The sequence below is a fragment of the Periophthalmus magnuspinnatus genome, chromosome 14, assembly GCF_009829125.3.
Source record: "Periophthalmus magnuspinnatus isolate fPerMag1 chromosome 14, fPerMag1.2.pri, whole genome shotgun sequence".
In the NCBI taxonomy this organism is placed as follows: domain Eukaryota; kingdom Metazoa; phylum Chordata; class Actinopteri; order Gobiiformes; family Gobiidae; genus Periophthalmus; species Periophthalmus magnuspinnatus.
Genome location: NC_047139.1, coordinates 24,632,017 through 24,646,332, shown reverse-complemented (window position 1 = coordinate 24,646,332; position 14,316 = coordinate 24,632,017). Strand labels below are relative to the sequence as shown.

Here is a 14,316-nt window from a genome sequence, read left to right as displayed (position 1 = left end):
AGAATACTTGTAGGTTGTTATATTTTAATGCAGGTATGCAGTACTATATAATTTGTAACATATTCTGACACACTCTATCACACTGTATTCTAAATACTTGTATACTTTCTGTGGTGAGTTGTTCAGTAGAGTACTTTCACATTGATTTGTGATAATATAGTGTAAAACAAGGGTTAAGAATTAAATAGCATGTTTGTTTCACCGTTTTAGCTTTTATATATCACTAATTAGAGAATGAAAAATCAAACCATAAGAGTTGTGTTTTCTGTTTTTTCTCGCTGAGGTTAAAGCCTATATTGCATGACCAAACACTGCTTTTAATTTTATAAAAGTATTTCTGAATACCACTACATGAAAGAGTAACTGTACTGGAGCAGTTACTCAGAATTGGTATTCTGAATATGTATTTTTGGTACATTTATTTAATTACTCTCTACTTTGTCTTTGGCAACAGTTGTGGAGGATTCCTGACTGTTCCTCCTGGTTTTGTGAGCTTAGGGCAGAGTCTCTGAGACAAACGACTGGTCACACTGTTCAGCAGCATTCCTCACAGGCACATATTTTTGGATTGTGTAAAGTAACCGAGCAGGAGTTGAACCTCTTTAATTGGCTCTAGTCTTGCTAGTCTTGGCTCTTAAAATAATACATAAATAAATAAAAACACAAAATATCCCACTTTATTATTATCATGATTATTATTATTATTATTATTATTAGTAGTAGTAGTAGTAGTGATGATGATAATGATAATAATAATAATAATATAGTTTATTTATGTTTTAAGTCCCTTATTTTATTGTATGCATGCCATTCATTTTAACATTGTTTTATCCTTTACCATTTTGCCAAAGCACATTCTTTGTGGATTTTGTTCACTGACTTTGGCAGTAAGACATTTTCAGATTCGGGCAACACTGGACTGTGATGTTGGAGAGTGAATATTTCATATCCTTGAACTTTACAAAGCTCAAGACCATCATTGCCCTTGTGAGATTGAAGAGAGCATGAAAAGCTGAAGGTGTTTTCCAGCAGCGCCTGATACTATAGTGGTTTTTGTGTCAGTTAAACGGACTCTTCACTTTTCATTTATAATAAATGTGAGCTCTATCAGTCACATTTAGAGCAAAGTCAGTTAGAGTATAATTTTATTAAGAAACCACTAAAACTTGAGGCTGCTTCTGATTGGATGGCTGCACTGGCTGCCATGGCGACCTCAGTGTGGTGAGTTTGGTGAGGAGAGGGTGGGAGTGAGACACACACGCCACGGGGCGTTCATTCTTCTTCAACACACCGTCTGTGATCCAGATAAACCAAGAGAAAGGACTTTGTCACTAGTTTGCAGCCGCACTGCACACACTGTAAATGTTGTTTTTTCTATTGCAAGGCAAGTTTATTTGTATAGCACTATTCATACACAAAGTAATTCAAAGTGCTTTGCACAATAAGAAAGACATTAAAATCACAATACAACTGATCAAAACATAAATAATCACAAATAATCATCATACAATTAACATTACAAGAGAAGAGTGCAGAATAAAAACCTTTCAATCACATGCACAGCTAAACAGAACAGTGTTGAGCCTGGATTTGCACATCAGAAGTATGTACTCATGTCATGTTCTCATGCATGTTAAATATTGTCTGACAGTTTCTTAGTTACATAAGTTCTTCTTGTATTGTCTTTATGTTTTGAAGCTTCTGTGGTTAAGCCCTAAATGATATGATAACTATGCTCAGTGGAAATGCAGCCCTACAGCCCTATAGCCCTACAAGCCTACATCCCTATAGCCCTACAGCCCTACAGCTCTACAGCCCTACATCCCTACTTCCCTATAGCCCTACAGCCCTACATCAGGACTGTCCAAACTTTTTTCATCATTGTCACATGTTAGAACCTCACTCGTACTTTGATTTTGGGTCTATAAAGATCTTCTAAAAATTGGTCAGAGAGCCACATTTATCCCCTGGGTCATAGTTTGTACATGGCAGCTCCACATGACACAAGGCCCATGCTGTGTTTGTGTGTAAGGTGCTGTTAGTTCTTTATGATTACTGACTGACATGTCCAGACATGAGGGAGAATATTTATATTTGGCTATATGGCTGTGAACATAAACCCAAACATAAAATGTCCAGTGGTTTGACATTTCACAATACTGCAGCTACACGAGAAAACCACAGTGACATATTTTTATCTACTATAGAGAAGGGGCCGGTTAGAGCTGCTAGACAGAAGGTTTTAAGGAAGATTGAAAATGAAAAAGCCCTACATGCCGTAGTATAATGGTAGAAGGGTGGACACAAAATACTAGACCTCCAAAGAATGGAAAACAGATGGCACAGCTCCCTCTACTGGACATCTGAGAAACTGACTCACTTTTTTCCTCATTTCAAGTGTATCATATTATATTATTTTGTTGAATTCTTCTTCGTCACAGCCACAATTTTTGTCTTTCAGTGTTCTCATTAAGTAGCCACATTTGATCCCAAGTTTATTTGTTAGGTGTTTATTATTATTATTATTATTGGTCTAACTATCTGCTTAATCCTTGTTCCTATTACACAAACTCCCTTATTCACATATATGCCAAAATAAACCTGTTTTATTCCATATACAGGCTGAAAGTACATGGCTGCAATAGCTAGATGGAGCCACTAGAGTGCAGTAGCCTATTGCACAGTTTGGACTCCCTTGTTAGGATGACACTGCCCACATGCTGCCCAAAATGAAAACTCATAAAAGGGCTTTTCTTATTGGCAGTGCTCATCAATGTATTTTAGTGTAATCGGACATGAAGTGAGTATGAAGTGAGGTTTTTGAGGTAATATCTTATATTGTTTTGTAAAAAAAAAATCTTGTACCTGTAATTTAGACCTCTACAAACATATTCTGAAATGCATGTGATTCTTGTATCAGCTTATCAGTTCATATTTCCATCTTCTCTCAAATGTTAATGCTCCTGGAGTGGTTTACAATGTGCAAAATACAATCTTCTCTTGCATTTGTGTCTCTGTGACTAGAATGGTAGAATAAACATGATGAATAAGACATGAGATATTTTCCGACCGTCTGCTCATGTGCGCACACCTCTCTCTGACCAACCACAGTGGATCTCATGATTTCCTCATTGACCTCAATAGATCAAAGTGAATTGGGCTGGCACCAGACGAATGCACTCTCTTCATATCTGCGCACTCTGGACAGATGCAGGATTGTAGGGAAGCCGACTTATCATAAATCAGACAGTGCCACACACATATTAAGGGGAGGTGGAGTGGTCTGCGAGGATGGGCTGTCCTTTGTAATTAGATGATAGAGGGGTAATAGGGGGATTGGGGTGAAATTAGGTGCGAGCCAGTGTCTACAGCCAAAAGGGCTCTTCTGTAGTGTGTGCTGATGTTTGGACTCAAAATATTCAAGTTCAATGGATTGGACTTGATTTTCAGTTTTGATTTCCATAAGGCACCCTATTGTATAAATTTGCATGTGTATAGTGTTTAGAGCGAGCTTGAGGTGCCAGCAGAAGGAACACAAACTCACTGAAGGCCAAGAATGTCATTTATATCTGTTGGCAAAGCAAAGTCAACAATGTATATATTAATCTATAGGTTACGTAATGTATAGTAACTAATAAACATGTTACTATAAAGGTCTGTGGTGGGTTGTTTTGTTATAAATTTCACATATGTAAGCTATAAGTATGAATTAACTGCATTTTAAACAATTATGGATTTTGGATTTGTACTCGAAACTAGTTATTTGTCTGTTATAATCAACGTATCAGCTGTTTCTAGTAGCTATCATATGACTAAATCTGTCCTTCCTGTGTGGTCGCCCATTGGCCTGGAGAGATGGAGCACTACCATGAGCGAAATTAGTGCTATCAACAGACCCCCACCCCCCATGTGTCCCACCAGGCTCTTCCCTAAAGTGGTGCCCCAGCCTCGGGGTTAAGGTCAGTGGGGAAGGGAGGGGGACACTGGAGCTGATGCTGATGTTTGATTGGCTGTTGGCCTTTGTACTGCTGTTGCCGTAGCGGTCACTCCATTTTCAGCAGCTTGACACCGGGCTGTGCAATTAATCAAATTTTAATCGGAGGTTCAGTTTTCTCTGATGGTCAATGATCAGAGTGTGTGTCATTATTGAGCGGTCCATGCACAGCCAGTGGAGCACAGACAGTGGACGGGCCTCAGACTTTTGAAGAGGAAAATTGACTGTTTGAGTAAAATGTGATTATTTCAAGTCTGTTTTTTTTTTTAACCTATTGTGACCTAAATCTATTCTGGAATTGGCCAAGCATAATGCATCTTGTTTCTTAAGAAAACCAATTTTAATATAGAGACCTTTTTGAATCATAATAGCTTAAAATGCTGCTGATGCTATCTGTATTCATCTGCCTCCCTCCCTCAATTTCTCTCTCTGTTTCTTTCTCTCTTTCTCTTTCACACACAAAGCACAAACACAGACTGCAGCACTGTACTGAATGGTGACCTTTACAAAGCATTTATGAAGTGCTGGATGTGTTAGCGTTTTGTTTCACCTGCTTTAACGGCCTGTTACTGGTACACAATATATCACGAGATTGGCAAGTGCACTATTCACATACAATAATTTCAGACTGAATACACTGTGGCATTTGATTAGCTAATTTAGGCTTTGAAAAATATAGAAAACACTGCTCTTTTAGTCCAGACATCTGTGTTTTTCTTTCTCTTATAAAAATATCACAAGCAAAAAGTGTTTTTTTAAGCTTCCGTCACGTGTTTACACTGTGCAGCTCAACATGAAAGTATTCCAAGTGTTCAGAATGCAGTGCTCTGGTTTGATCTTGGAAGTATTGCTCTCATCACTGCCCATATTGGTGTTTATTTACCAATTAACCCAGAGTGTTTTATATTGTGCAGTTCTATTGTTTTCTCCATGTCCCAGGCAGAGTTTAAATGGCCCTTTTACCTCACAGCTTGTCTACACATGAATATTTGATCTGTGGTGGGGTGATGCTCCTCGCCTGACGTGTTTTTGTACAACGCAGTGTGGGAGAACTTCTTTGTTTGCCCTGGCCTCTGAAGGATGGGGCAGATAGAGGAGGGAGGAGCCTGCTCTCACAACTAGGCTAAGACAGGTGCATGTTCATTTGCATAATGTAGACCCCTGTGTGAAGGGGGGCCTGAAGAAAAACATTGTTTATTTAAATATCTCTCAGAACAAAAGAACTGCACAGTGATAGGTAGTTTAAATGTTTATTTTTCTTATTGTCAGCAACTGGAGTCTGTCATGCCACATCAAACTAGAGAAGAGAGATAATACAAAAATGTCTTAAGTTGTTTATTTATTTAGGTTATAAGGATTTATTCGCACAATAGTAGAATAGAGGAAGCCCCGAGTGAGTTACCTGGAGCTTTGGGAGTCACTTGACAGTTTAATCTGCCTTTTCAATTATGTAGATGCTGTGTTTTCTTTGTCTAATTGTTTTTGCACAAGGTCCTAATAATTCTGAGAGCTTTTGACAGCACACATCTTTAGTCTTTAGTTAACCAACGATTTGTTTTGTCGACTACAGCTATATAGACCTGAACTTGAACTTGAGACTCAGTAGTTCAGGGGTAAATTCTGTACTGATGCACCACAAATGGGATCCTGTTATGAGAATATAATTTTACTAAAACTCTTTGACTAGTGGAAGCAAAACAACTAGTGCTTCTTCTGATAACAATATATTTTCATTGGTGACCTTCTTAACCAATGTAAAAAACATAAAATCTTTGATAATTTGTGACTTATTAATACAACATTCAGTGCAGCAATTCATACCAAGCCTAATATCGTCCCTTATGGTGAGAGACCCCTAAGACATGAATTGCTAACGTGTTAAATTGCCCTTTTTATTTCGTCCTAATGAAGTCCATTGCAGCAGTCACTTGATTATAATGTATCAGCTTGGTATTATCATCTTGGCACACATTAACATACACAAATGCATTCACACACATGACCCCTGGCTATAGGAACTCCCCATTGCCCCTTCTCTGCTCATGCATTTCCTCCAGCTGGCACATTACAGACTTGTATCAGACAAAGGGCGCTGCTCAGGGCCCGAGAGTGCAGAGGTGCGTTCAGAGATGAGGGGTGCGGGGGCCCCTCTCCTGTCAGCCTTTGTGTCCTAATTGAAGTTTCTTGTGCATCTCAGCCTCTCCGTCTTCTCCCCCGCCTCATGCTGTGAAGGGAGGACCCGAGAGGGGAGGAGGAAGAGGAGGAGGAGGAGGGGGTTACGGGGTTTTAGGAGTGGGCCCGGTTGCCGCTGGCATCCCGCTCAGCTCTGATTGCCCCGTGTTCGTAAACAGAGGCGGGTGTCCATGAAAAGGCTGAGGACTAAGAAAGAGCTGTGTGCAAAACAAACTGCTGCGCTCATTAAAAGTCCTCAGACTCGTGGAGGGATGGTAATTACAGCAACACGAGGGGCTTTTTGTGCCGTAATTGGGATAAGGCCTGTTTTTGCTTTGGTTTAAAAACTGAATTTATTTGATTGGGCAAATCACTCTTTTAATAATCTGTAATCCGCCATTTGTACGAGGCACTAGGAGTACAGCTGCAGTTTTCTGTTGATCAATACACATACTCTGAACACATATGTACTATTCAAATGCACATAGGTCTGCTGGGACAATAGTTTTTGGGCTCAATACTTATCGTGTGTAATAGTGGGAATTCTTTGGTTATTTTTTAAAGTACCATCTGTTTTGATAGATGGTCAAATAAATTATCTCTTTGATTTATTAAGATACTAACTAGTACTGCTGTTTCATTCATTGATGTAGCTTAATGTTTATTTCATGCATTTGTAAAAGGATTTGCTCCCATTGTCCTTCCGTCCTGTGTCACTGGTATAGTTTTATGCAACACTATGTACTTCAAAAGTTGTTACAGGGCTGAATGCATACATACAGCCTATAATATCTCGCATGCACTCAGAAATACACTCATTATGTACGTATACCTGGCTCTCCTCTGTCTTCAAACCTCCAGAGTGTGAATGAGGGGCTGTCCTCCTCACATATGGTCTATCGTTACATGCGGTTGCAGTATTGACCTGATGCACCGCTGCTATCACACAACAAGGACTGTATCACATCTCACAACACAAAAAGTACCGCAACAATCAACTGGACTGAGGCTTTATTCATTTTTTTTTTTTAGGTTCAAAGGAATAATGGTGCATTGAAATTGTTATTTTTTAACTAATTTTCCAATAAATATTTAAATTCTATGACATCATTTTTGGTCCAAGTATAATTCTACATTTGGAGTCACATGTTAATGAAGTATAAAGTTTACTACTATTGTGGAAAATATGCTTGTCAAATGAATAAAAATTCCAGTTTTGACATAACTCTAGCTGTGTCTAAAGCAGAAATGGGGCAATTGTTTTTGACTGAAACATTATTTATTCATTATATTCCATAAATTAAACGGAGTGGTCTGCAGATCTGGCAGCTAATTGACATTTGACACAAGTCTTTCTGGACAGGCTCGTTATACATGGCTCTGTGAATTCCTCCGTCTGAAAGTGAGCGGGCGAGGGAGAGAGAAAGGGGTAAGCGAAAGAGCGCAAGAGAGCGAGAGAGCGAGAGGAGGGTGTATGGAGGGAGTGCTTCTCTCTTCCCCTAGCAACGGTCGCCGCTGCTCGTCTCCAGCCTGTTGTTTTCTCTCACGCGCGCCACACCGCTCTCTCCTGCAGCGCTCTGCCTCTGCCTGTTGGACCCCTGGCTTTGCTTTTTCACATTTCCTATTTCACCTCTTCTCGCGACATGTTGACCAGTTATCGAGGATAGACGGTGGATCGCAGGACGTTGCCAGATAAGAGCAGAAGAATCACGGGAGGTAGAAGGAGATAGCAGTTTAGATAGAGGATGGAACCGCTGAGTGCTCGTGGCCTGCCCAGACTCTCCTGGATCGACACACTCTATAGCAGTATGTATCTTAATGTACACTCACTTAACTGTGCTGGCTTTTTCTATACTTTTACCACTAGCTTTGCATCACTGTGTCTGTCCGTAATAAGACCCCCCTCCATAGCTGCTCTAGCGCTCTGGTAGTTGAGGAGAGACTCAGCTGAACTGGGGGCAGTGTTTTTTGTTTTTTTTTAACAAGAAATTGTAATTTGGCTTTAGCTTTACACAAATCATAATTTTTAGTTTTACTCGAGATGTTGTCAGCTGATTCTTTTTCTTATTAGTCTAGTTTCAGTCAATGTCATGCTGATTCATTCAACAGAAAAAAGATAACAATGAATGGCATCGCTTCATCGGACATGTGAATACGTCTTCCTTGGCTTTTGAGTTTGTTTATGGTCTAGGATTGAAGAGTGAAACTTTGAGCTAGTTTCTGCTCTTTCCTTTCTTACATTTAGTGCTTAGAATTTCACAAAAAATATTGGCACATTTAGTAAACACATTTTAAATATTTAGTTTAATTCATAAGTGTAGTCATTATATTTATTTAAGTTTCAGTCCTCGAAAATATGAGATGACTGAAGCTATGATGACAATCTTTTAATCGACAAACCTAACAGTGAAGTGAGGGAAACATGGAGAAATGTGGAGCAGAGGTTGTGAGTCATACTCCAGAGCTGGAGGTAGAACTTCATGTTCCATCTCATTGAGGACACAAGCTGCCTGATGTTGAATTTTTAATCCACTTTGATATAGTGGTCTTTGCATATGAGAGAAACGCTTGATTTTTTAGGTTATTATGCAGCGTTTTTTTGATAAGGTGCAAATACCACAAAAAAGTGAATTTGCCTTTATAAAGATTGTCCAGTACCGTATTTTCCGGAGTAAATGTCGCACCGGAGTATAAGTCGCACCAGCCAAAAAAGACATAATAATGAAGAAAAAACATATATTTCACATCTGAGTCTAAGTCGCACCCCCGGCCAAAATATGAAAAAAGTGCAACTTATAGTCCGGAAAATACTGTATTTTTAATCTACTCTTTTTGCAGCTATTTAAATTTAATTATATTATAAACAGTATAGTCGATATTCTAATTTTGCATATCTCCCAAGCTATAACACTACCACAGCTACACAGGAAAGCATGTTGTAATGATCGGATCTTTTGTGTTTACCTCAAATTTAACACCTTTTTGTTCTTATTTATGTGTTGTTTATGTGTTGTTTATGCGTTGTTGTTAAGGTACTGCTTGGTTGCTATGCCGACAAATTGACATGAAAGCAAGAACAACGCTACAATATGGTTTGAATGGTTGATCATAACTTGGTGGGTTTTTTTTAATTCAAAATGTAAAAAAATACCAATAAGCAACATCCAAAATGCATCAATGATTTATTTTTTCTTCTTTCTAATAACTTAACAACGCATAGTGTAATTAAGTTTTTAGTAAGAGTGTGTAGCTCTGTTTACATGAATGGAACAACTACTGAATAAAAGAAGCCCATGATATATGAAACTGCTGACAAACTCCTGCACTGACTGCTGACAGCTTTGTGCTTGTGTGTTTGGGGACTTTTTAGGACACGACACCGCCTTTTGGGATTTGTGGTGTCGTTACCAAGCTCTAATCTGCAGAGAGGTACTGAATGGGAGAGGAAAGGAGGGACACGGTGGAGCGATTTACAAATTAAATAGTCTTTTGATGTGGATTTAGTAAGCCAGAAAAGTAGGTACAGTGTGCAGATCATCACCTGCATGTGACGTCCACTATCACAGAATTTGCTTATTTTTAGGTCAAATTATACTGAAATGTTGTCTGTTTTCCATAATATACTAAAATGCCGCCAAAGCTGACCATATACCGACAGTCAAACAGACAAACAAACAGACAAAGAGCAAGACCTAAACGTTTCCAAGGTTTCATAACATCCATTTTAACATTCCACATTTTCCTTTCGCTGTAGAAGCTGCTTGGGTTTATTAACATTTGCAAGATGATTAATATTTGATGCGTATTGCCTTTTCCTTGGGTATGAATAAAATTGCAAAGTGACTCTATTTACAGTACAGTGTTATTACAGTACACAATGATACATCAAAACGGTGTACTTATTTTGAATACCATTCCTATCTTGTGCATTAGTCTCAGATAAACTTAGTCAGCATGTCTTTGTTGATTATTATTGGAAGCGTGCACTTGGTCGGTGTTTTAATGTGTCTATATTTGGGCTTGTTGTGAGCTGAATGCATTATCTTATGAATCAGAATGCTCTTTTACACATTAGAGTGAGAGAGCTACTGTAGGAGACTGATGATGATTAACATTGCAACTCACTTAAAACATCTTCTTTTTGATCACCTTAGAACTGCAGGATTAATCGCACTCCAATTGAAATTTGAATGCATTTAGTCAATCGCAAAGGCAGTAAAGTAAAAAAATGAATAATAACCCTGTAGTTTAAATGTATAAAATATGCGATTTTGTATGTTTGTGCATAGACTATATGTATATAAATAGACATAGCTAATGTGCTAACTGCCGCATTACAATTAGGAAGTGATCATGAGTGCGCGGCTGGCTCCATCGACTCATCGATCATTTTGGTCTTAAAATGTTTGTATTAACCTGCTCTACATGATCCTGGCATTTTGATTTAGCTATTATTGCTTAGTGTTCGTAAATCAATATATTAACATTAATAATAGACAAATCAGGCGCCTTCTTTCCTCGAGGTCGCTCCCGCTAGAGTTAGCAACAGATTGACCGTGTTGTTAACTGCCCACTCCCTGCTAAACCAGGGTGCAGGCCGAAAGCGGCATTGCCTTCAACAGCCTCACTCCGGATTGGCTCTTTGGTTGCTATGATACTAGCGTTCAGAATTCCAAATATGGAACTCTGCTCCAAATTTGCCCCATAACCACAGGCCTTGATGAGCTTCATTTGACTGGAGCCGAACATCACACTCCCTTAGGCCACTTCTTTATACTGTCTATGGTTTTGTCAGTCTTTTTGCCATTTTTTCTGGATTTAAAATGTGAACTTTGAACAGAATCCTGTTATTAAGACATAAATCACAGATCTAACCACAGTCTTGTCAGAAAAATCACAATTTGATATTTTTCCCACATTGTTGAGCACTACCTTACATTGACGTATAGAACCAAAATGCCATTGCTGTTTTGTTCACCTGTCATATTGGTCTTTTCAAGAGGCTATATTGAATACCGTGACCTCTCATCGCCTCCTGGGAAATAAAAATACACCAGGGCTTTTGTTAGCGACGAGAGCTCTACTTGTTACTCTGCACTGGTTAAGTGCCACTGCATTCACCACAGAAACCACCATTTCAGATTTATTTTTCAGTCCAGAGCAGTGACTCATGCAGGCCCAGTCGAGGAAGAACTTTGTGATAAAGACATTTTGGGAACCACTTTATAATAAGTAAACCCCAATTAGCCTTAATAAAGCTTGAACAAAGGTTTATTTCAAAATGAACTAATAGTTTCTTAAAGAAGACATATTACGCTTGTGTCTGCTATAAAGCTATAATCTATGACACCCGTGTATCAGTATGTTATAATTAGAATTTTAAATCGCAATATTCATCTAAAAGAACGTAATAAAAGAAACAAGTCCTCTGAAATCTGTGTTGGAAAATTGCAGTGCCCAATGGGAGACAGCACCTCCAATGGATCACGCAGTGGAGCAGCATATTTTCTTTTTAATTTGTACAAAAATGACTACGCAATGCTGCCGAATGCTGCCGATAGCGTTAGGAGTTAGGTCTACTCCAGTCACTCCTAAAACTCCAGCTAGATAACTCAATACGTTCTTCTTTCTGCCGTTGTGCCAATAAAAACTTAAAACTAAACAATATATTTTATTTGATAAACTATGACACCATCGTCAGATTAATCGACTAAACTAAGGCTACAGCCTCAGACTCACGCCATGTTGATATTCTAATATTGTGTAACTCCCTTCCCACACTTGTACCATGTGACTACTACCGCAGCACCAGCCTGTAATTGCATCCTGTTTGTCCTAATGGATGCTTGTTAAGCAGAAAGGGCACGTCCTTAACTCCTGAACAAGTGGGAAGGATGCTCCATGGCACTATTGTCCATGTGCTCCCACGAGAGCAGTATCATTGAGGTCACTGGGACAAGGACAGTTCAGACAGTTAAACAGGAAGAAAGTGATTGTGATGTTTTGGCTTTATGTCAGAGAGTAGAGAGGAGTAAGTAATGTCCAGTAATGGAGTATTTAGTTTATTACAGTCAATAAGCATACTGTTGTTCTCAGTGCTCCAAACCTATTGTCTTGTCTCAGATTACATTTGCAACATCACTCAATCAATTTACACATTTCTATTTAGTTCCATATACTTTCAGAACAATTTGGGGGAAAAAAAAAAAAAAAATCTAATTACAATTGTTATGATTGTGATTAGATCTGTGACTCATCCTCACTCAAGTTGCCATTTAGAAAAAAACAAAACAAAACAAAAAAACAAAATTTGTCCAGCTTTTTGAAAAAGCCATGTGGTACCAAATGAGAAAAGTTCTAAGCTTGATTATGTAAGAATATTTAACTTTGATGTGCTCGTGGCATCTCTGCTCTGCCAAAGTCCCACTCACACATTTTCTAATCTGGATTACTGCAGGGATGGGTTGAATTTTGAGCCTCTAAGAGCATTAAAATCTCACATTAACAGCACTGAATACTGTGTGCTGGAAAACTGCAGTGTTTGATAACAAAGGCAATTTGTACAATTTGGGTTTTTGCTAATTATGTCGCAATTTTACCGCTTTTAATTGGGCTATTAGATCAGACGTAAATGAGTTTCAGGTTGGTTATTGCTCTAGAACCTGTTCTTATAATTAGTGGTTGTGTTGGAAAGACATTTTCATTATAGAATTTTTTGTTTGTTTGGTTGAGCCGCAAGATTATACGGAGTTGAATCGAAATCGCAATTTAAATGCACACAATTAACAAACCACAAAGGCTGCAGTTTTGAAGTACCATCAATTTCTCTAGAAAACAAAATATATTGTTTTTAGCTCTTGAACATGTTTTGAAATGTGATTCTCATATTAGTCTGTCAGTTCATTTTTCAGTCTTTTTGTCAATATTTTTGGGCACACTTAAAATGTGAACTATAGCAAAATCTATTATTAAAACATAAAACGCTAAACCAATTCCAAAGCTTGTCAGAATAATTGCAATTAGATATTTACTCAAACTTGGCCCAATCGTCTTTTATATAAAACGTAAGAACAATGATGATTATAAAACATGCATAAGAGACATCCCAACCCAAACTGGAGCTTTGTTCCTGTGGCAGTCTCTCTTTCTCCAGTCCCAGTTCTGTCTTTAAGTGTTTAATGTTCGCTGTTAGCTGACTGTCACATGGGGAGCTTCAGTGAACAACAGTTTGCAGCAGTGTGATTCTGGACAGCTTCCCGGTGAAATGTAGCAGGGGATTTTAATTCAGCCCAGGTTGTCTCATTTCACACCCTCCACAACCTTTTTCATCGACTTCCTGCTTCCTGCCAAGAGCGCAGACATCCAGCCCATTATAAGCTGTTTAGTCTAGTGCAATCGGATCTGGTGAAGTTTTCAAACACTTTTATTGCTCATTCAGAATTTTACAGATTAACACACACAAGATAATATCAATATGTACAGCGCTGAAAAATACAAGAGTGTGTATTCACTAAAGAACATTTAAAAAATAATACAACATGGTGTTTTTAAATTAATGATTTGACAGTAGCCTTTCTATGCCTTACTTTTTAAAATAAAAAAAATACTATTGTGCAAATTATTAAATTATTTGCACTCTAATTAAAACCCCATAGATTACTACGTATGGTATTAAAATTGCACTATGTACCTCTTCAATTACAGGGTCTGCCACCTGCTTCTCTCCATGGAAATGTTGTTATGTTGCATAAAAAGTTCCACAGCATGGCATTAAAAGTGTGTATCTCCATGGAAACAAACTGGTAACGCCACAAGATGCAGGTCAGATTTTTTTGAGAGGTAACCAGCTCACACGAATGGAAAACCTGTCTAATTGTTAAATGCCAAACTGTGGAACACCTAAGGTAAAGCAATAACGTCTCCATGGAAACAAGCAGGTGGCGGACCTTTTACCATTTGTTTTGTCCTTCAAAGAAATCAAACAATAATCTAACACGTCATATTCACGCTGTAAAATTGATCTCATACAGAGCTCGATATCTTGCCTAAGTAACTTTCCTCAGATCATAGCAAGGACAAGCAAAGGCGTTCCCACAGCCTAATCCGATTGTGAAAGTGATATGTTCACGGATGATACACTGTGCATTTAA

At 38.4% G+C, this 14,316-nt stretch overlaps 1 protein-coding gene across 2 annotated transcripts in view; it reads left to right on the top strand.

Moving 5' to 3' along the window:
• The window catches only part of abr (ABR activator of RhoGEF and GTPase), a 124,975-nt gene that overhangs the window by 9,061 nt on the left and 101,598 nt on the right, over positions 1 to 14,316 (top strand). Inside the window, exon 1 of one of the 2 annotated variants that reach the window (XM_033977866.2) lies at positions 7,897 to 7,972. The exons of the other annotated variant lie outside the window; for it this stretch is intronic. Within the exon in view, the coding sequence (XP_033833757.1) occupies positions 7,912 to 7,972 (61 nt within the window). The 5' untranslated portion in view covers positions 7,897 to 7,911. Of the gene's footprint in view, positions 1 to 7,896; positions 7,973 to 14,316 lie in introns of those variants that run through there. 2 annotated transcript variants of the gene reach the window in all.